Here is a 23,407-nt window from a genome sequence, read left to right as displayed (position 1 = left end):
ATAACCAAGTGGACATTAGTTTGGTGTTTCAAACCACTCCTATTAACCACATAAAATACAGATAGCTTGACAGCTTTAATGTATATTTTAGCAAGCATTCAAAAATGATAATGCTTTTTTTTATTTTTCACAAAAATACTGGGACAAAGGTTTCACAGTAGTTAAGGGGAAATTATTCTAATAAAACTACATTCCACTACACACTATTACAATTTTGATATTAAAAACTGTAAAAGAAAAAAATCAAAAACATAAAGAGGCATGGGCTTACCTGCACATGCTAAAACTTCACGCAGTAAATGGCAAAGAGGGCGGCAGCTTGAATACGGAGGAGGGAGCAACAACGTCACGGCAAGTTCGGAAACCCTTCTCAGATACTGCTCCTCACGTTCCCTACTCATAAGATGAGGCGACAGAGCGAGGACCGGAGTTTTGTCTCTCCCATCTCTGTACAAAGATAATACGTTAGGTACTTGTAATTAACCTGTAATTTCAAGACATTAAATTTAATTTCATAAAATTTTGGCGACATATGTACTTACACCATTGCTCTTGCAACTCTAATTTTTTCGAAATGCTGGGTAACTTTGACAATCATATCGCCGGCAACCAATTTTGCTTCGTCTATACGGCTTAGTCTTTCTTGAAGATTCTGAATTGCTTTCCAAATGGCATCCCTGCGAAGATAGAATGGCAAATTTGATAATGCTCTGATAATTAAGGCATGAAAAATTCAAACAAATACTCCATACTTGATATCAAGCAAGTGGTCTTCATGGTTGAACGTTAAGTCTTTCAACCAGGGGGTAATAAAATCGCGCAGAATTAGGTCCACTAATTGATGCAATAAGCCATCGACAACTCTTCCATATATTACAGGAAATCGTAGATGCGCTGGAACATCCTTGTTCACCCACTCCGGCTTCTGTCAGTGGAAAATCCAAATTAATTTAGCGATGTAAAGACGAGAAACACTTAGATTAGATATTAGAATTCCATTTCTCTTTTTACCTGGAGAAGCTTGTCTAATGTCTCCAACTCTATAGGAGGTGATACTTCAACGTTGTGTTTAGAGGAGAGTATTATATGCGCGCAAATAACCGAAGAAATACCTAACCCCATTGATGCTACAATCACTAAACTGAATATGAATATTGTCACCCAGTTTAGGTGATACAAAAGGATCAGACCGAACGATCCCCCAATGATAATACCTATATTCATGTCGTTCAACTGCAAAGAGCAACGGAAATTTTAAGAGGCCCGAGTTAGATGTGAACGCATAGCAACCTTCTCTACTCACTTGAACGATGCATTCGGTCTCTAAGTCTGCACATCCTGAGATACAGTCCGTGAGACCTGAATTAAAAGAACACTTAACATATAGATACAGGGCCTTTGCGCACAAAATTCAAACAATTGGCATTGCATCGATGTTATGTAAGATTACTTTTCTGAATCCTCCTCTACAGGGAATGCCGAGCTATCGAATACAAACAAATAAATATATTTTCTTGCAAATAATGGGTTTTCATTGATAAAACTTCCATTAATTGATCAGCTTCAGGAATTGCCTCTTTAAAAGGAAACAGATGACAATCGAATACCATCATGTGACCTATCTACGGACCTAAACAATCCTATGTTGCCAAATGGGCTTCTTGTATTCTATTTTCAATTTCAAGCTTCTGAAACCAAAGTTTTCATTAGAAATTCACGTTTAAAAAATTTAAATATGAATTTCTTGCATGCCATGTTTGAATTATATGCGGACAAAAAACCACCAAGACCATGATTTTGCAAGGGGCTATAGTGGCGCTGCCAAAACGGATACCAATGGAATCACGGATCAACTTCCTTTCCAGTCATTTTCTCATCGTGGACGTCCGAGGCAGGGATTTCCGGTCGTAAGGAAACCATATTCCTGAAAAATGAGGTAATTTTGCGTGGAATCATAAAATATAATGATCATCTTTACAATATATGAGCGTTAATTTCCTTCATTGAATTAGGAAATAAGTAATTTCTCATGTGTATATGTAATTATCGACAGTATTATTCTGTCCACGTGTCACTCAATCAATTTTGCTTTTCAGTTCCAAAGTGTCTCGAGAAACGCTCTACGAGTGCGTCAATGGTGTTTTACAGCACTCAAAGGAAAAGAAGAGGAACTTTTTAGAAACCGTTGAACTACAAATTGGCTTGAAGAACTATGATCCCCAGAAGGACAAGCGTTTCTCCGGAACCGTCAAGTACGTATCACCTGACTAAGCCGCCTATACTGATACTCTGATTACAATGGAGTATTAGTGGTACTTAGTCAGGTAGCTGGTTTAACCAGCGGACCCATGCCCGGGGTCTTAAATATAACTGGGTCTTCGTTTCAACCTTCGGCCATTTGGAGTGGTACGTCGTAGAGGTTTAGTGTAGTGGTTTCACTTAATTCCTCAATCTTCATTTCTGCCTAACACCCAAATCCCTCAAAACGCTCAGTTAAATTTATGTAGTGAGAGTTGTTAGTGATTTCAAAAAATAATGATAAATTTTGTGCGAAGTCACGTGGGTTATCTTAGCCTTATCAGGCATTTCCTTTTGTTAGTTTATTGGAGAAACATGCTCTACCAAGTCAGTTCCATGGGTGCTGGTACTCATGGAGAATTTCAATTCATGTTCAGAAAATTTCTCTGGTTTCCACCGGTTTTCCATGTCTCCCAAGTTTCGAGCAGCAACTTGAAGTTCATTGTTTGACTTGAAGTTTTTATTGGGGATAAAGCGAAATAAATTGTTGTACAGATCCAACGATTGCTTGATTGATATGCGCTGCTATTATATGGAGATACATGTGCCACGCGACGAAACTTTGAACGGTGTGTGAAGGCATGTAATATAGAGAAGAGATAGTTGGAAGGACTTTCTGTAACAACAAAAGAACGTTTTCATTTTCCCACATCACATTAAACTTATTCTTGGTGAGTTATTGAAAATCGTTGTAGTATTCATCTAAGAAACATTTAAAGCAAAGTATTTTTTTCCACACATTTATTGAGGCCTCTGCTGGAACATTCATTGTCTTTTGCTTAATTTACTGGGAATCAAACTTGTCTTATTTCTAGGTTGACTAGGGTTAGTAACTGGATGCAAAGACATCCAGCCAAAGGATTCACTTCAATGAAGTATGTGGTATTCTTGGGAAAATCCCTGTAAATATTTCATATGCCCTTTGCTGATATCATCCTCACTATTAAAGTTAAGTGATAAAAGTGAATCCAGGGCAATACTGGGGAATTTAAGGATATTAACCATCGCAAAGCAATTCAGGCAGTTCGTTGCGGTGTTGATGTAGTCGAGTGAACAATTAAAGCCCTTGGTATTCTTGTACGTTTGAAATTAAAGCTTAGTGCAGTAGGTTCCATGTGTACCTGTATAGGAAACATAAGATGGAAGTGTGAGATACTAATCAATGTAACTTGAGTGAATGGGGTTGGGCTGCGACAGGTTATAAGAAAGAAAATAAATTATCTTTGCCTGGACTCAAACCAGAGCTGTGAGCAGGTGTCTGTAGCTAAAGACACAGTGAGTGCCTGAATGCACTTGGCTGCTCCAGTTGCCGGTGATAGGTGTGTACTCAAGGAGTCATTCTGTGCCAAATCTTTGCTTATGATTATCTCTTGAACCTGGGCCTATGTGGGAAGAAGACCAAGACTTTTTTCTGTATTACCATAGTAGTCTCAGGGAATATCAACATTCAGATCCTGTATATCACCAATCTACATCTACAAATTACCCTGCGAGCCACCTCTAGGGTGTTTGGCAGGGGGTGATCAATCACCAGCATGCAGCATGCATTTGGACTCCCACATGCACACCACACCGTCCAAGAAACGTCCCGTATAATAACAAACTATACTACTATATGCTGTTAGAAATAGAATATAGAATAGAAATTCAGAAACATGCAGTAAGTTTTACATAGGTTAGTAGGCTACACTACAAGTCATGCAATCTATTTACGCGTTCTATTGCTGCCGTTATAATCTCTTATTGATCGTGGAAAAAATGACATTCGGAATCTGTCTGTTCTGCAATCTATCTCTCTTATTTTATTTATATGATCTGATCTTCCGTAGTACGTTGGCGTCCGCAAGACATGGTTAACTTCGTCAGAAAAGACACTGCTCTTGAATTTATCTAAAAGGTTTAGTCTATTTTTCAATCTACGGTCCGACAGAGATTCCCATCCGAGTTTATGTAAGAGGTCAGTTACACTAACAAGACTATCGTAACGACCTTTCACATACCTGGCAGCTCTTCTTTGCACGCGTTCCAACTCTGTTATTAAGCCTTTTTCATGAGGGTCCCAAACACTGGCAGCGTATTCCAAATGTGGTCTAACGAGGGAAAAGTAGCTAATTTCTCTCACTTTGTCGTCGCACTTTCCTAATATTCTTTTAACAAAACCCATTTTACGATTAGCTTGACCGGTTATTTCTCGAATATGTTTATTCCACGATAGATCATTATTGAGTCTAACCCCTAGATATTTCACAGATTCAACTGCCTTTAACTGCGTGCCCCGAATGACATAGTTACGCTGTAGGGAGTTATTCTTCTTCCAGAAATTCATTACGACGCATTTTTCCAAATTTAATTCTAACTGCCAAGCATCGCACCAAGCTTGGATAGCAGCAAGGTCATTCGTTAGTTCATCTATATCTTTGCTGGAACGAATTTCTCTGTAAACTACAGCGTCGTCTGCAAATAATCGTAACTTACTCTGCACTACTTCGCCAATGTCGTTTATATAAAGAAGGAATAGGAGTGGGCCAATGACACTACCCTGAGGAACGCCAGAAGTCACTCTAACCTCATTGGAGACTGCACCGTCTAATACTACTCTTTGGACGCGGTCGCTCAAAAATTCTCTAATCCAGGAAATGACATCTTCGTCTAGACCATAAGATTTCAGTTTTATTATTAACTTTCCGTGGGGTACTTTATCAAATGCCTTTTTGAAATCAAGAAAAATCGCGTCTACTGGAATGTTGTCTTCCCCGGAGACTAAAATATCGTGGGCGAAAAGCGCTAACTGAGTTTCGCACGATCTGCTTTTCCTGAATCCATGTTGATTTCCCATTAATAAGTTTTGCGCGTCTAGGTGTTTCATTACCGAGCTGACTACGATGTGTTCAAGGACTTTGCAAGAGATGGACGTTAAAGATATCGGCCTGTAATTAGATGGCTGTTCCTTGTCTCCACTTTTAAATATAGGCGTTACATTAGCGATTTTCCAGTCATTAGGTACTTCGTGTTGCTTGATGGATTTACTGAATATTAACTGCAAGTAGGGGGCAAGTTCTGAGGCTAGTTCTTTATATACGCGAGAAGGGATTTCGTCTGGACCAGGTGATTTATTTGGACTAAGCGATTTCAATATATTTTCTATTCCGAGCGTACTAATGTCAATAGCTGGCATCTTATGTAGACAGGGATTGTCATCGGTCTCGGGTGAGTTTTCGGAAGGCTCCGTGAACACGCTCTTAAAGTAGGAATTTAATAAATTGGCTTTATCGTAACTGCTTGTCAACACATCTCCATTGTCGTTTCTCAGCGAACGTACGGTAGATCGTTTACCTTGAACTTCCCTAACATATGACCAAAATGCTTTTGGGTTATCCTGTAACTGCTCTACTAGTGTTTTTCTTTTAAAATTCGTGAACGCATTCCTGAACGCTTCCTGTGATGCGAGCCTCCTATTGAGCCACGAAACCAACCAAACGAACCAATGCGAGTTCTCCTATTGAGACACGAAATATGGGTGCTTTTTCTCTTCTCGCTTGACAGTAAAACTTTCAGATAGGAAAAGTGATGAGGATTTTGGGTATCAAAAACTTGTCAATCATGGTGTGTGTAGCAGAATCAGCCGGTTCCTATTCTGCTGTGAATATCATCCCTAAAATATTGAGGTGCTCTTGTTAATCTGAGGTTACATATAGTGTGTTGACTAATGACTTGTAAATGTGTTCAGCACCTGAAAATTTTGGCCTTGCTTTGCACCGAATATCTTTTCCATAAATCTGTACCTAATATTGGGAGGAACTACATTTTGTAAATTGCCGTAATGGTGGTTTGGCTCTGAAATGATGTATGCTTAATGCTTTTCTATTGTGCAGGTTGAAGCATATTCCCAGGCCCAAGATGAGTGTTTGCATCCTTGGTGACCAGCAGCATTGTGATGAAGCCAAGGCAAATAATGTTCCCTTCATGGATGTCGAGGCCCTAAAGAAGCTTAACAAGAGTAAAAAGCTGGTCAAGAAACTTGGTTAGTTAAAGCCTTCATTGGATGCTTGCTATTGATCTACATGATGAATTCATGTATTATCTGAAAATGCTGTTGAAAAATCAATTGCTCTAGAATTACTCTGATTGATTCTCTTCGTAACATACCTGTGGTCATTTTTATAAAAATCTAATGTTCCTTTTTATTCTTTGCAGCAAAGAAATATGATGCATTTCTTGCCAGTGAGGCTCTTATTAAACAAATTCCTCGTCTCTTGGGACCAGGGCTTAACAAGGCCGGCAAATTCCCTGGTTTACTAACTCATCAGGAAGGCATGGTACAAAAAATTGAAGAAGTTAAATCTACCATCAAGTTTCAAATGAAGAAGGTTAGTACTAGGAACAATATGGTGTGTGAATCTTCTGTTAAGTTACTCAGTTTGTTCATTTGCTTATCTTTTCTTCTTTCATAGGTTCTTTGCCTGTCAGTTGCTGTTGGTCATGTGAAGATGTCTCCTGATGAGCTTGTGCAAAATGTACATCTTTCAATTAATTTCCTTGTTTCATTGCTGAAGAAACATTGGCAGAATGTTAGGTCCTTGCATATTAAATCCTCTATGGGCCCACCACAGAGGTTGTACTAATTCAACTTGCAAAATAAATTTGCATTGAATTTTCCTTTTGTGTTATTATTGTCTTTTTAGGTGCCTATACCACTAATTCAAGCTTACACAGTCATTGGGGTATTACACTGTTAATGTCGTATTGAAAAGGCCTTCCAGGCATTTTCTGTGGATTTACTACTACATTGATAGTTTCTGCATATCATTCACAATTTTATTATATTCTTCACTTTTCATATGGTAGCATTATTCCACCTCCCTCCAAAGCACGATAGATTCAAATTCCTTGCGTTATCAGATAACTTTTGGAATAAGTTAATATACTGCTATGTCTTGGGAAGTATTTTGAAAATGCCTATTGCAGTGAGTGTTACCAAGACCTGGTAAGTCCCTTTAGTCTGTTTCAATATGGAAGTGAACAGAGTTCGCAGAAGGCATTCTGGGGGGTAAGTACACCAACAAAGTGATGCCGTTAAGTCTGAAGAAGTTATTTTTCCTTACTAGTAGCCTCTGAGGGAAGGGAAAACCTGCTTTCCTGTAATGATTTTTAACTATTAAGGATCACCTGAGTGGTGGTGTGTTTTATAAGCTTTGTTATGTTGTTTACTTAACTCATTTTCTCTTGGCTATTCTCTCTGAATAGCAGTCTGTTACTAGGCTGGAGTCTAATGAGTTACTCCAGTCGTAAGCATGCTGTGAAAAAGAGGTAAATGATAGTCTGTTTGAAACTTCTTACATTTTGGCTACAGCTGATGAGGTTTCTTGTAATAATTTTGGGATGGCTTATAAATCTACATGGCTGCCTTTCAAATAATTTATGGGTCTTATTTGTAGTGGGCTCATCTGCCGGATTTTGATAGACACCTGATCATGTAGGTTGTGAATATTTTCAAACTTCTTAAGTTTAAAAAAATGCTATCAACTGCTTCAATAAATATTATGAATTCTGATGTCAATAACTCTTATTGAATGGAATATTTCTCAGCTCTTCCCTTCCTTTCATGTGGTTTTTAAGAATCAAGTGAGCGATTTTTTTTCTCCTTGGTGAGTTTGTTTCCGTTGTAAACCAAGGAATCTGAGTTACTGTTATGGAGACAACTCCATATTTATCAATTACGACTGTGTGTGAATATTAATTATGACACTCAAATCAGCCTTTTTGGTATAACTACCAAAAACTAATCAATTGCCAAGTTACTTGGGATATCTAGCAATAAATGAAAATAGATATACAACACTCCCATGTCAAATTCCAATTAATTATACAGTAAAATTTTTATTTACATATTACATGACAGTACAATTACAGATTAAACCTATTAGGTGGTTTTATAATTCTTTTGGTCTACTTGTTGTCATATCTTCAATATTTTTATCAATCCAAATCTTCACTTGGACCTTCATTACCTTTACTGTTGACAGATTTCAATGATATTCTACCACTTTCACTCGGGTTCATCACTTTTCATTAGTTACACAATCAATTGGACTTAAATAAGGTTCAACTCTACCATCAAAAGATTTCTTGTACAATTCATTTTTGTCGTCAAGCTCTTCAAAGTCACTATTTATAACATGCCCTTGCTCCAAACCTGAATTGAACTCTCATGTTTAAATTATCTGATCAGCTTGTCTGCACCAAATTAGATCTTCATTTTCAAGTTTAACAATATAATTTCTGCAGCCCAACACTTCTTCCACCCTACATTGTTGCCAAACTCTTCTGTTAGCATTCCTTTAATCTCTAGCATAAAAAATTTCTCCTACATCCAATATATCTCCCTACCACTTAGTTTCCGAGGTTTGCAATCTAATGTAATTTCTAATCAAATCTACATCTTACGTTCCTCTTGAACACCCAACATTAGATGGACTTTCATTGGTTATCCAGTGTGGAATATTTCTATAGCTGAACAAAAATCCATTTATCAGTGTATTTTATGAACAACCTTTGTGTTTATCATCACTTAATAGCTTATACATAGAATATTTGAGTCTTAGGCTGCTATGCAAGGCGAATGATTTCATTCGCATGGTCATTCACCATGTACGACGGAACCATTCATGAATGAACCTTCACGTGCATGATCATTCAGTGAAAATTAGAATATGCTCTATTTTGCTTGCATGATCCTGTGAATGATCATTCAGCATGACCATTAGCCGTGTATAGCGGCCTTAAAAGGCATTTTCAGCTGCACCATTGGTTGCTGGATAAAATGTAGCAGAAGTAACATGCTTAATTTTATTCACAGCACAAAAGTTTACAAATTCTTGCGATACAAACTGCCTTCCATTGTCACTTGCTAGCAATTTTGGAATCCCAATCCTGGCAAATATGTCTCTTAACTTTTCAATAGTAGTTTCTGAAAAGCTTTGCCATTTCATATACCTCAGGCCATTTTGAAAAGCTGTCTGTTACAATGAGATACTGCTTACCTGTAATTGGACCTAGGAAATCTCTATGAATTCCATCAAATACCCCTTTACTTTCTGGCCAAATGCTTGCCTCCAATTCTCCAAGCTTCAGAGACGAGTGTTTGAGCTTCGGCCACTGCCAGCTGAATGCATTGGAATTGTTAGGCTCCTAGACGAGTGGATTCCATTCGGTGGGTGATTGTTCAGCATTTGTATCTATTTGAACTGGGAAACCAAAGCTGGACATATAGTATTGCATCATTCAATTCATTGCATGTTCTTCCAACTGAATTTATAATATGTTCATTTTGCTCAATTTCGTTAATAAGAAGATTACTTACGTAAATTATTGTGAATCATCTATGACACATTTTCAATTATGATATTGTTATTATTGCTACGGCGAGTTATTGTAATTTTCAGATGTTGGGGGTTAGCGGCGAAATGTATTTACATATACTTACTCTGAGTTACAATACTTTTCTGATCTGATGTTATTTAAATGAAGTGTCTCGACTTGAAGTTACATTTTTTGCATACACCAAACCAGTGTTTTCTACAACTGCACGTTAAAGACACTAACATTCTTTCCCCGTATCCACCTTTTATTAAGGATATTTTCATTTTGAAGACATGTATTGTAATGTTTTTTCCTGGCAAACAATGGCAAAAGATTTCTTGACCTTGGTAAGAGATATGGAAAATCTTATATTTTATGAAACCCAAGATATCTTCACAGAGTTTTGAAGGAATTTCATCCAGAATGAGCCTAGGGCCCTTTGTTCAAGATCTTTTCTCCTCCACCCACTATCACAACATTCCTCTCACATAACGTGTTTACCAATCCAGTACATCAACATGTGAATTAGGTATTTAAGTTGAACTACTAATTGGCTAGAGTGAATATATCCAAAGATAGTTCAATCCAAATTTTCATTTAAGTAAGAAGGAATATCTCTAAAACCAGTTTTTCACTTGTGCAAGAATGATCATCAAAAGGGAGGAGAATATGTAGTGGTTAACCTGCTGTCATGTGAGGATGTGAATTAGTAATGAAAACAATTTACTTTGATTTCACCTTGATGATTGAAGATAAAGAAGACTTAAGTAATCATCCACACAGTCAGTAATATCCTAGTTAATTTGTTAGTTGAAATTGTTTCAACACATGTGCATAGATAGGCCAAAAAATTGGTACAGGTTACCATTATTGTACTCGCCAAGGTATACAGTGGAGCAACAGAGTCTACACAATAATAATGTAAGTAATGTTAGTGGTGTACTCCATTTTTGTCATCAAATTACCATTTTAGAACATCATTAGTATCTTCCTTGGTTTCTACAAGTCCACACCGATGTTACAACAAATTTAAGCAAGGTTCACTTTTATTGAATGAAAATGGTAGCTGCCATAAAAAAATATAAGTAGGTATTTCCAATTTTATTTACACAAAATGATTGATACCATGGCTGAACATTTAGCAATGGCTAGTTATGATAAACAAATAGTACAAATGTTTCTCTTCCGAACATGTCATTTGACGGACATCATACAGAAAAGCTTACATGTATTGTACATATATAAATAGTAACTCGCCTTCCAAAAATTGCTACCCACAATATTTTTAAGAAAATGATAACTGAATTTAAAAGTGGGATACAAATGCATGGTGAATTGGTAACTTTGTAATTCAACAGAAATGAGGAATATCTTCAGATTGCTCGTTTCCACTATAAACCTCATGGTTTTGCTCATTTTATGAACACACTTTGGTCAGCATAAAAAAATTTTAAATTATAAAGAATCCCACAGTTGAGGACCAAAAGTGCAAAAATGTAACTGCAATGTTAGACAAATTACAAATATCTCTTCCTCTTTCCTACCCTGATGTATCTTAACTTGAATTCAACCAACTCTCATAAAGAAGGCCTTGAATAATTTGTAATAGCGATTGAGGCAATTATCATTTTAAAAACAGTGCCACATAGTCACTAGTATAACAATGCCAACAATCCCCTATGAAAAAATTGTATAAACCTGTATAAAACTTGCATAAATTCTTATACAATTGTCATGGCAATGTATAAGAATGTATACAAATTTTATACAGGTTTATACAAGTTTTTCCTTGGGGATTACAATGGATGTGAACATATGAGTAAACAACAAATTCACTTAAAATAAACATAAATACCATGAGCACACCCACTTTGAAATTTGCTTCTAAAACACTATCTAATAGACTGCAATTTTCTTTGGTGCCAAATTCCAAATTTGCGATATGCAGAATTCAGTAATTGGTTGAGATGACTAGTGAGATGCTGACTAAGGGGAGTATACTCCTGGATTATTTTATCCTGAAAAAATTTTGTACAGTAAAATTAACAACAATGAATCAAATATTACACTATGAGAAATCTCTAATTAGTATGGCATATGGTGAGAATCATGTTGTAATAAATGATCAGCAGTGCATCATCAAAAGGACTACGACTTACACGTAGAAATATGTAGAAAAAGAGGGAAAAACTCAAATGGCTGTATAAAAATCTCCCAAAGCTTGTCCACTTCGCAAGAAAACTTTTCACTGTGTTGGTGTGCAGGAAGGCGAGACTTTCACCGCAGTGACCAAACCCCAGCCTCTCAACCAGAATAGCCTCATTCACACACATTCTCTCACACAAGCAATCAAAACAAGATCCTTTGTGAGGGCTGTAGGGGCCTCAACTGAGGCGGCTTCTTCCAAAAGCCAGGAATCTTCACATGGAGGGCATGCTAAGGATGCCCAGTGGTTTGTAGATAGACACCTTCTCAATAACCAGTCACACACACATTCACTCACCTACAGATGGCTTCACACTTCTGGGAGAAAATAGCTCCGGAGAGAGCATGGTCAGAGAATGGCAAGGGGATGGTGTAAAAGAATGTGTGTAGTGAGTCCACAAAGCCCCTGCCATGGTATGTGCCTCCTATTATAATTTACGTCTCTCCAGAGCAGTGCAGAACTAGTTACATTCGAAAGTAAACGTTGGCACCCATTTTACTGCTGACATTGGAAATTACTCCAAAAACAGTTGTGCGATATTTTTTTGCTGCTACTACAAGCATCACGGGTCCATTGCATGTATATGCACTGATTAAATCGCCAGGAACTGAATGACTACCTGGTTGGCTGGCACAAAGTCTTAACAAAAGATATGCAACATTTAAAGCCAACACAACTTCATAAGGAGAGAAGACTCAGTCTGTGCACCAAGCTCCCAGTAAGATTGCCATTGGGGCACCACACCAAGGTCAAGTGCGAGACTGATCCATGCCAGGCATTCATATAAGCAAAAGAAATATGCCACTACACTCATGTGATTCACTCACCAAATATTTATAATCTTCCTTAGTATATTTTCAGTAAAATCACTGTGTTAAGTAGCACATTTTCTGTGATCCGAAAGTACTGAGAAGGTGGAGAAACACATAGCTGATTGGACAACAGCAGTGAGCGATGGTGTGGGTATAGGGTAAAGTTTATAATATTATTTATTCCACCTTAGCAAATTATTCATTATATGTACATGGAAACAGTACAGTGGAATGTAGGTATCCCATAATTTAACCTGAATGGGGGTTACAATCATATGTTCGACCAACAAAGTCACCTCACAGCTATGCCTGGTTTGCATGGGATATACCAGTCAGAAAACGGAAAATCAGAAAAAAATCCTGCTGACATCAGTTAGAAAAATTGAGTAAAATTGACTGATGGCAATTAGCAAGGGCAACCTCATCCATGCAAATATGTACAGCTTTAAGCACTTGTGCCCAAGAACCGTGCATCTGTGGCTGCATGATGAGCAATGGCAATGTCACACATTATTTGCCTTCACAAGAGCTTATGTTTATTGTTTCCGATGGCTACAGATGGCACAATTCAACTGCATGCTCACAGAACCATGTCCTGCCACGACTGTCAACTGTGCAACTTTGTGTAATGGGGGTGCATGGCACAGTGTCCTTCATATAGTTTCTGCAACCGCACCGTAATTTAACCCGTTAACGCCTAGCGGTACCATATGGTACCAGCCGGTAGCGCAATGCTAAACGTAACTTTTTTGTCACTTATTGTAATTTATTTGGGTTTTTGACAGCTTGAACATAATAAGAATGCTTTTATTTACATTTTCCCGAAAAGTTTGCTTTTCTAAAGCTGAAATTAATGTATTTAGAGCCGTTTGAAAATTGAGAATTTTCAGCTATGCGAAAAAAACTGAATTTTTAGTGCAAGCATTTCGATTTTATTTACTTGCGTCTTATGTACTCATAATACGAAGATGTTTTTATGTAATTATGATTGTTATAGCATGTACATTTCATATTAAGCATGGTTTTTGTATGTGAACCAAATATTTGGGATGTTATGATGCAAAACATTTTGGTGGTACCATATGGTACCGCTAGGCGCTTGCACTACCATGTTTTGGCGGAAAGCGTAAATACGAATATTTCTGTTGTTTTCGTTTTCTAACAGTTATTTATTTTACAATTATTTATTTTTCACCACTTATACTATAAATTTTGCGTTATTTAAATGTTATAATGCATATTAAATATTTACATAAATTAATTTTTTTGTTATAAGGACGTCATCCAAGTAACTTAAGGCCCTAAATTGTCCGCATTTTTTCAGAATCTCGTACTATCACGAGGGCTCAAGGAGTGGGAGGTATAATCGCATACCTGAATCCTATTTAGAAAAACATGAAGAGGAAGAGTATCCGTGTACTCAATTAGGAAGGGGGTATGATGGGGAATAAGGGGGCTTGCTAAGGGGAAAATTCAATGACGGCTGGCGGCGAGAGACGACCACGCGACAGGCATCACTTCGACAAAAGCAGCGTAATCCTAATTTTTGTCTAACGTATCTCAATCACACTCCGATACTTTTCACACTTTCATGTGCTAGTAAAACCGAAATAACTTACACATACTGCTTATAATATAGCATGTGCTGCTGCAAAGAGAGTATGAATACCTTTCTTCTGACTGAGGAAAATGGAATAACGAGTGGACGCCAATTTTGCTCGAATTTGACGTTGTTGTTCGAAAAGGTGGACAGATGCAAAACGGAAACGGAACGGAAAACAGAAATTCCGGTGGACAGAGGCAAAGGTGGTTTATCTCAAGAAATGTCTGAGAAGTGTAGTGAAACTGGACAGAACCGTAAAGCACCCAAAAGGTGTAAAAATAGGGAGGAAGGACGAGTTTTTGATGATGAAGAGATCGTAAAGCACGAAAGGATTTCTCGTAATCCTGATTACCAACTCACTGCTTCATGAAGCATCCCAAACACGAATATTTGAACTGTTCTTTGACGAAAATGTCCTTACACACTAATTAGAGTCGAATAGGTGTGTACAATTCTGCAACTGTTATGACCCAAATATAACACATGAGGCACTGAAAATATTTGTTGCAATTCCTTTTATAAGTTGGCATAAAACGACTCCCAGCAAAAGGCACTATTGTGAGGCTGCACTAAACGCCAGAAATAATCTTGTTTATTACACAATGAGACGTAACAGATTTCTACAACTTCGTAGGTTTATTCATTGCGGTGATTACACCGCTATGGATAAATAATATAAGATATGGAAAATGCGCCCTCTTATGGGCATGGCAAAAGAAAGATTCGGCGGATATTTCAGAGAAAAGCAGTCCTTGAGTTTCAATGAGTCGATAATGTTCTCTTTTGGAAGACATGGCTGTTAGCAATTCATGCGGGGGAGGCTAATTAGGTTTGGCTAGAAAGTTTGGTGCATCAATAGCTCAGATAGCTACTTCATAAAACTCAGGAATGTGAAAGCCTACGAAAAAGGATTTGTGAAAGATAGTGTGGGGGTCGACAAAATTTTCGTGTCCCATTTTTACTTGGATTCTGGTTGCAATGACGCCTAAAGCATGGATGCTGATGCGGAAATCGTGAAAAAACATAACTCAGCTTGAGTTCTGATGGCCAGTAGTATAATCACAGCTGGACACAAGGATCCCCTAAAATATCAAGGACGTGCTCAATTTACCAGAAGTGCGACTGGAATGGGGTACTTGGCTAAAGAAATAGATTTGTAATTGATTCATGTTTCAAAGATTGCATTCAACTGACAGCGGCCTATCTTCTTTCCAATGCCCCTGATAGGTTCGACGGGCACAACCAACAAATAAACTCCAAGCCCAAGCGAGGACGGTGTGCAACTGAAAACTGAACCAGTAGAATAAGAACAGAAAGCATGAAATGCAATGCAGTGACTGCTTTGTTCATTTCCATGTGCGGCAACGACTGAGTGAAACACTAAAATCATGTTATTCTTGATTTCTACGTCAATTATACATAACTTCTATTTTATATACAATAATATTTCATAATAAATTGAGTATTATCGATATTTGAGCGTAAATTTAGATGAAAACGAATGTATTTTCCAGAAAATAATAAATATTTAACGTTTTTGGCTTAAAAATGTGATTTCCGAATAGTTTTTCAAATTTCGATTTTTTGACCCCTTAAACGCCTAGCGGTACCATATGGTACCAGGCTGTATCTCGGTAACTATTAGAGATAAAAGAATAAAATTTGTACTGAATGACTTAGAATTTCATTTGTATTAAAACATATGATTACCACAAAAATCGCAGAAACTTTTTAATTCAGGCGTTACCGGGTTAATGCATTTTGCCAACCATGGACAATCCGAGATCTGTGATTGCATCACTACACATTGCATGAGATACAGGGCCGCATTCTTAGCCGACCCTACATATCCATCCCTACATAACAAAAGGCCCCTACATGGGTTTCTCAGTCGACCCTACATAAGAGGTGGGGGGTGATTTCGTCATCAAGTTCTCTGAGATGACGTAGATATGACGCAGTGCCAATTTTCCACTCTGGTGGCATAATGGGAACTAACGATGCAACTAATAAAAGATATCCGATATTTTTCGGGCGTGTTGTCAGGGCAACGGCTCAAGGTAAATTAACAATCGGTGTCGTGTCGTGTTGGTAACTTCCATTATCGCTACAAATACTATCATATCAAACCAAAAGTAGAACCTTATTGTCTTTAAATTACTTCAAAAGCGGTCTGTACAAAATAGTATTAAGTGCGGAGCCAATGTGATCATTGACGTGGGAACTTACGTTGCATCATCAAGGTTCGTCACTCGCTTTCACCTTCCGTGGTTAAGTTTATTATGTGGCAAATATTGGCATGAAAATACGTTTTCTATGGTTATAGGTAAACAAAGTATTGGTTTCCCAAAAGTATACCAAGTGCTAAACGTGAAAAATATTATGATATATTTGTAGAAACAAGGTGCATGTATAATGCTATATTGTTCTCATTAGTTCAGTCAATTTTATAATTTATTTAACATGGTAGCTATAAAGTGGTAGTATTATTACTAGGGATGTGCGAATAGTATCCGCGAATACTCGAATACCTCGAATACTAGAAAGTATTCGATATTCGAGATCTTGAATAGTTATGCCAAAGGTGCTGTCTCGAATACTTTGAATTTCGCGTCATACACTGTCACTCGCACGTCGTTGGTAGTTGACTCGGAAAAATGAGGAGAACTCTAGTCGTTTAGTGCATGCAGCGCCGTTTTAGGCAAGCTGACGAACTACATCAAATTCGCGGGTTAGAGCGGTGAAAAGAGTTCGACATTGGGAACCGAAATTGATCGGGTGAAAAAAATCCGAAAATCCCAGGTGTCCCCCATCAGGAGAACCTCAGTGCCGTGGGATAGTAACATTGACGCATTTCCCACGATCTGCTATTCCCTCCATTCAGCATTCACCCCACCCAATCTGACGATTTCCTCTTCTCCGAAATCAAACATAAGGTCCCAGCTCGTGCAGGGATCGTATTACGAAGACCTTAGCTTCGAAAAAATATGAAGTTACCGGAAAATAATAGAATCGCGTTTCACCCTTCCCTCTTTCTCTCTCACTGACCAACAGGCACTTATTTTGAATCTTCCCCAGGAGATGAAACAGCCATAGTGAGAAACTAAGTGCCGTGGGATAGTGACATTGGCGCATTTCCCACGATCCGCTATCCCCCTCCATTCAGCGTTCGCCCCACCCCCACCGACGATTTCCTCTTCTCCGAAATCAAACAAAAGGTCCCGGCTCACGCAGGGATCTTATTACGAAGACCTCAGCTTCGAAAAAAATATCAAGTTACACGAGAACAATAAAAACGTGTCTCACGCCCCCCCCACTACTCACCCGCTGGCCTTTTTCTGCTTACCTGCTTCAAAGTTCCCCATTTCTGGAGGTCAACTGCTGCATGAGTCACCTACTAGCCCAAAAGTTGCCTAACAATGACTTACGGCAATTGATATTACACTTTTATTGGATTGAAATATTAGTAATATGCGTGTAATTTAGGAAAGAAAAAGACCAAACACGACATATTTCTGACTTTAAGCATTTTACGCAGGAAAATAAATGCCGGAAAGACGAAGAAATACGACGGAGGCTTAGCATTTTGGCGTAATGCTCAAATAGGGTGCTTTCCTATTATTTTTTTATTGCCTAAATGGAAATATTAATACTCCTGGAGTACGTATTTCACGCTTTTAGACTATTAAATGATGATAGATATCTATTTTTCGCGATTAAATGAAAAGTGAACATTTTCAAGCGTGCAAAAACGCGACGGGTAAGTATGAATGCCGGGAAAAACTCCGCGTGACGTCGTTCTGCTTCCCGCTGCCGCGAGTGAGGTGACCTTGGGGCGAGGCTCTGAGCGCTAATACGACGCTGGATGCAAGCAGGTAGCCGAGTACCATGCTAGCTGGTAGCGCTTGGCTAAAATAAGGATTATTAATACCTTATCAAGCGAAGAAAACTTTCCGACCTTAGCCAGTTTTAATAAGTGATTATTAAGACATGTTTCCCTGAGCTTTGTGCCTCATGCATGCATTGGTAACCTCAGACGATGTAAAACTCCTACCCTCTTGTGTAGAAACTTGGTCCCTGTGATGTCACTTGGAGTGGCATCGCATGGGCGCCAATCTGGCCTTTTTCAAAAGAGGATAAAATTGGCCATTGCCATTGGTCTAAACCAGTATTTCTAGAACCAAATAATTTGTATATTATGAATACACCAATGGTGGGTAACAAGTCACAATCAATGCCTTTCGTTTTTTTTATTAAGGAAACTACCCTATTGTTTACATAAAATTAAAATATTCCATCAATCAGCCAAATTCCTATTTGAATCATTTCAAGGCAATTACAATTACTCGCCAAAATCTTGGGTTTCCTGCTGCATAGGCGACCTAGTCAAACATTTTCACATTCATCGTTTAGTATTCGAGGTATTCGAATATTCGAGCAATGATTTGATATTCGATATTCGAATTCGAGAAATCTACTATTCGACCCATCCCTAATTATTACCTTTCCGCTGTGTTACTGTACATTTTAAAATGGTTTGTGTGAGCTCGTCTCCCTTAATATCCATTGTAACATAGATTCTTTAATCTAAGTGATCAGCAGACGATATTTGGCCGCCATGTTTTTGTAGGGTGTAGGGCTGGTTCGGGTACCCTAGATCAAGTAGGGCCCATTTAGTTCCAAAAACGGCCATATATAGGGCTTGATGTAGGGCGAGATCGGTTTATGTAGGGGCTGATGACGTATCCAGGGTCGGTTGGCCCTACAGGGTCGACTAAGAATACAGGCCACAGTCAATGATTCATGTTTCATGGAAACAGATGGCAATAATATTTTGCAGTATTTCATTCGCCAGAAAACTTATTTCTCTGTGAAATAATACCAGTGTGAAAGAAAAGAGGGGAATATGAGCATGAAGAGGCATCATCCTTGTAATTCCACAAATGCCTGGTATGTACCTCATACCAGAAGTTAAAATGATTCATTTATCTACAACTTTAAGAACACTGCTTATTAGCAATATGCCATGCTCTAACCAACAACTAATAAAGGGTGTTAAAAGTACATATTAGCAAAAATGGACTACTAACCTCAAATACTTTAAGTCTAGCAGAATGGAACCTCTGTAAGGCCTCATGCATATGCACAGCTTTCTCTTCCAGAGATGATGTTGTGGGAGGAAAACAAGCCCAGAAGTGACGCAATAATTCACACAAAGACACATAGAGATTCTTTATCTCCTGTTCAAGGTCTGGGGGCACCATTTCTGAAAGAAAATTTTTCCTCAAGATTACGTCTCAAGAATGATTTAGTAAGTACATCTTTTATCAGCACATGTTACAACACCAGAGAGAAATTATCCTATAAAAATTACTAGCAACTTGCTCTCTACTTGAAAAGAACATGGCAATACACTGACAAAGATTGGCCAACTTTTTAGACATTTATTTCATCAAAATTCATCTAAAAGCCTCCGTGAATAACATTCAGGCTCTGATTCAATTTAATAACTCAATTAGGACAATTATATTCTATCGTTTGGAAGTTATACATAAAAGCCAATCTGTAAAGGTCCCAACAAGCCTATTGGATGCAGTGGATTGAGTTATTGGAGGGACCATACAAAAACAAACCTGGTAGCTTTCCTTTAAATCAGGTGATTGTAAAGTTTCACATGACTCATTGAGAATAAGAGTATATATCATAAATATCTTGTTGATTCATGTTTTAATTGCTGAGGAAAGCAACTTAGCATACTTTTTCTGCACTCACAGACTCCTGTTAAATTGCAACTAAAAAGATCTATAGACAAACCAATATGGAATAGGCTTTCTTTCGTCATTATTATCAACTAGACACTATTGTGATTAATTTAATGTGTATGCCATAATTTGAAGAAGCATTTTTTTCTTGAGATAACAGTGGCCAGGTGATTGGGGCTGCAAATACAAAACTTGAGCTTTTATTGACCACAGTAATCAATATTATTCTTTCTGTTACACTTTCTTTAGGCATGAAGTTATTTATGTACAAATAATTATACAAAAGCCACGGAAAAAATGTCTGATGACTAGTAATGTACAAATACTCCAAAATTGAGTCTAGTTGAGTAGTTTGTACTCGAGTACTTCAAGTACTATTACAAATGTCTAGTCTACTACTTTTGGTTGCAGAGCTGCCAAGGAGAATAGGCTCGGATATCTGCCAACAGGAAGCGCTATCACCAAACTGGTGTACAAATCCTTTGCAAATACAATAGATAAATTAAATAGTTAAATTTCCTTTGCTTGGGAGTTTCAGCTGGCTTTGTACGCAGCTGTCTACTGTAAGTCATTGTATGCACTAAGTAAGTCTCTGTCAGCATCAGTATACAGCAATAAACATTGATGAAAACTTAGGCAAAACAGGACTTCTATTCATGGTCTCTGGTGGGAGCAATTAGCATGGATGACCTTTTATATAATTTACTCTCTGACAATGCTTATTAATTGCAATGAAAGAAAGTAAATATTCACGTCATAAAGAAAGAGGTCCAGTTAGCCCGAACACCAAACAATTAATGTATACAATACCAATGGAAGGCAAACAGTATTCAACAAAGGTTATCGAGAACAATAAACCCTTACAACAAGAATATAAACTTACGAGCTAAGGAATCCTGGGCATATCCTTTCATTAGTATTCCACCAGGTGTCAACTCCCCAAGAACATTGACAGCTGTGGCAGGATTAATTAACTGTGTCTTGTGAGAATTCCAAGTTTCTAACTCTCGCTTTAACTGCTGCGGTGAGTAAACCACTTCATCAGTGGTTACCGATGATGACCCTGGTAGAGGACCATGTAAATACCTTTCAACTTTGGATAAGTTCAATCTAGAGGCTACAGTTGATGTGGTTTCTTCCAAGTCATCATAAGTGATTTTTTCCCGTATTTTGAGCTTAAAAAAAAGAAAAATTTATACAAATATTTATGAGTAAGCACACGAGTTAGTATTTCATAAATGAACTCTTGATGTCTAGTACTAATGCATACCTTCTTGTGCTGTAGCAGTGAATCCCCACTATCTTCATGGGAAGTGTTACCATTAGTTTGGCAAGTAGATTGTTCTACACTGCTCGTCACCAAGGGTGCTACGGTTTTTTGGCAAGCTTTCATGACCATTATGGAGTGCTGGTTAAACCTATGTTATAAAGTAAAGTGGCATTAAGCAATGAGAAGAGCTTGGAAAGGGTATCATCTGAAATTTCATCACTTGACAATAACGAACCTTTTGATCATGTTTTGATGAACAATATTGCCACTTTGACTTTGGGAGGATTTGTCACTACTGTTGCCATAACCTTCATCTAAATTCTTGTCTTCAAACGAAGTCAGGTCAACCATAGGGTCCTTGATTCCCGAGGATATGTCGCGTTTAATTTCTAACAATGAGAAAGATTCAATTATCGGAGGTCTCAATACAAAAGCAACAAGACCTTTCAAAGGATTGCTTACCCTGATCATCAAGCTTCGCACATTCAGTGAAAAGATCCTTCGTCCCTGCATGTATTCTGTCTCTGTGAAAATAATGAGACTGAAAAAACTTCGTCCAAAACTCAGACTCTGATAACTTGTGAGGAACATACTCCAAATGCTTTTTCCTTACGGCAGGGTATGTCTTAAATATAGATTCAATAATATCAGCCGTTAAGTTATACTTAAGACCGTTGCATCCGTCCGTCTGTGGTTTAATGTCAGCCTGGGGAGGAAAATTACAACTCTTTGATGTAAAATATCGAGGAAATTTTCAATATCCCGATATCAATTACAGAAGATGGCAATCATACCAAGAAAGCTCCGGAAACGCCGATTTCCTGCTTCTGATTCTGTTTCTGAGCATACTGGCTAGCATGCTGAGCCCAGAACTCTTCGGAGGAAATCACTTGGGTTATGACAAGGTCACGATAAAGCTGAAGTAACTTTGGATTCTCGGAGAGGAGACTGAAAATAAGCAGTTAATGCTGTTCAGCACACCGCTGGTGTCACACTAGAATACAAATAGCATTCAAACACTGCCTTACCGATTTTTTTCTTCCAATTCCTTATTGACTTTTCTTTTGAACTTAGGAAGAAGCTGTTGAAGCAGATCTTTCACATCATCTCTGTCTTTAACTTGGTTAGCCTGACCCATTGGGTTAACGAAGTGAAAAGTTGATGCTGAGCCATCGTGCAAAACAACTTGTAGCTGTATTTTGGCTTTGCCATCCGGTGAGATTTTCTGCACTGAAATTCAGATGTTTTACTTAAAAAACTAACCGCAGAATACATCATTATGTAATATCACGAATGCGATTAAGCTATTACATTTTATTTCCGTGTATAAATGGCTGACGGAAACTGTATCCCTATTTTCCATAATCCATGCCAAACGCTCGTTCATTACGTACAATGTGCCATCACTTTTCTTGTATCGCACATGGTTTATTTGCAACAGGACGTCTTCTGAAGAGGTAGTCATCGTTTTCTTCAACCTCCACCAGGAGAATTCGGCAATAAAACTGGAATTTTATCAACACAAATAAACAGTAAACATTAGACATAAATAGAGCAACACTTTAATGGCAATAAGTAACCAAAACTAACTTGAAAGTAATAACAGCATTTTTCAGAACAATAAACATTAAATACATCCATTAAATATTAATACTGCGCATCAGGTTGATCCTTGAAGTTATATGGTTGTCAATCATATTTAACACTGCCAAAATTGGGATTACAAAATGGCAATACTTAGTACGATTGATGATCTCGCACATTTCTCCTTAATTCCAAAACTATTATCAACCTCCATTCAATTTTATCTTCAAAATTAGTGAAATATACATTTCAAGATAGATTAAATGTGCTCTCCAATCACTAATATGACATTTACCTATAAATAATTTCGTAACTTCTCCGACACCGATGTTGTCCGTGACACGGTCGGAGGAGCCATGTGTGACACACATTACGAGTAGCGACATCTCGATCGACCAGCAGCCTTCTCTGGAATACAACGCAAACTGCTCCCACACTCGGCGGATTCCGGTGATTCCACTTCCTCCGCTGGTCATGTCGCCTCGTTGCCTTCATTTTGTTCATTTTTTTACT

At 37.9% G+C, this 23,407-nt stretch overlaps 3 protein-coding genes and 1 non-coding gene across 4 annotated transcripts in view; 2 read left to right on the top strand and 2 right to left on the bottom strand.

Moving 5' to 3' along the window:
- The window catches only part of LOC124161861 (sorting nexin-25), a 36,777-nt gene extending 35,153 nt beyond the window's left edge, over positions 1 to 1,624 (bottom strand). Inside the window, exons 1-5 of the mRNA XM_046538084.1 lie at positions 1,451 to 1,624; positions 1,012 to 1,359; positions 753 to 925; positions 543 to 677; positions 272 to 447 (exon numbers count right to left, since the gene is read on the bottom strand). Of these exons, the coding sequence (XP_046394040.1) occupies positions 272 to 447; positions 543 to 677; positions 753 to 925; positions 1,012 to 1,224 (697 nt within the window). The 5' untranslated portion in view covers positions 1,225 to 1,359; positions 1,451 to 1,624. The remainder of the gene's footprint in view (positions 1 to 271; positions 448 to 542; positions 678 to 752; positions 926 to 1,011; positions 1,360 to 1,450) is intronic.
- A 55-nt stretch (positions 1,625 to 1,679) lies between these two features.
- LOC124161862 (60S ribosomal protein L10a) lies at positions 1,680 to 6,954 on the top strand. The gene is made up of 5 exons (XM_046538085.1): positions 1,680 to 1,936; positions 2,097 to 2,252; positions 6,171 to 6,319; positions 6,493 to 6,665; positions 6,750 to 6,954. Exons 1-5 carry the CDS (start codon positions 1,932 to 1,934, stop codon positions 6,918 to 6,920), a joined length of 654 nt encoding a protein of 217 aa, XP_046394041.1. The 5' UTR covers positions 1,680 to 1,931; the 3' UTR covers positions 6,921 to 6,954.
- LOC124163113 lies at positions 6,355 to 6,429 on the top strand. The gene has a single exon (XR_006865722.1). It is a non-coding gene; the product is annotated as a small nucleolar RNA SNORD45 (small nucleolar RNA).
- Positions 6,955 to 10,743: 3,789 nt separating the features above from the next.
- On the bottom strand, positions 10,744 to 23,398 carry LOC124161868 (general transcription factor IIH subunit 1). The gene is made up of 10 exons (XM_046538094.1): positions 23,190 to 23,398; positions 22,622 to 22,815; positions 22,339 to 22,540; positions 22,105 to 22,258; positions 21,773 to 22,016; positions 21,546 to 21,699; positions 21,311 to 21,458; positions 20,924 to 21,215; positions 19,369 to 19,544; positions 10,744 to 11,675 (listed from the first exon to the last, which is right to left on the bottom strand). Exons 1-10 carry the CDS (start codon positions 23,396 to 23,398, stop codon positions 11,550 to 11,552), a joined length of 1,899 nt encoding a protein of 632 aa, XP_046394050.1. The 3' UTR covers positions 10,744 to 11,549.
- Positions 23,399 to 23,407: the final 9 nt, after the last annotated feature.

This window comes from Ischnura elegans, chromosome 7, assembly GCF_921293095.1.
Source record: "Ischnura elegans chromosome 7, ioIscEleg1.1, whole genome shotgun sequence".
Taxonomy (NCBI): Eukaryota; Metazoa; Arthropoda; class Insecta; order Odonata; family Coenagrionidae; genus Ischnura; species Ischnura elegans.
The sequence above is the reverse complement of the archived record's forward strand: the minus strand, read 5'-3'. Positions and strand labels throughout refer to the sequence as shown.

Coding starts and splice junctions, on each gene's coding strand:
- LOC124161862 (XM_046538085.1), top strand. Junction 2,253..6,170: donor CGTTTCTCCGGAACCGTCAA/GTACGTATCACC, acceptor TCTATTGTGCAG/GTTGAAGCATATTCCCAGGC. Junction 6,666..6,749: donor TCAAGTTTCAAATGAAGAAG/GTTAGTACTAGG, acceptor CTTCTTTCATAG/GTTCTTTGCCTGTCAGTTGC.
- LOC124161868 (XM_046538094.1), bottom strand. CDS start 23,398: ATGAACAAAATGAAGGCAACGAGGCGACATGACCAGCGGAGGAAGTGG. Junction 22,816..23,189: donor AGTTACGAAATTATTTATAG/GTAAATGTCATA, acceptor ATAAAATTCCAG/TTTTATTGCCGAATTCTCCT. Junction 21,459..21,545: donor CATCAAAACATGATCAAAAG/GTTCGTTATTGT, acceptor TTTATAACATAG/GTTTAACCAGCACTCCATAA.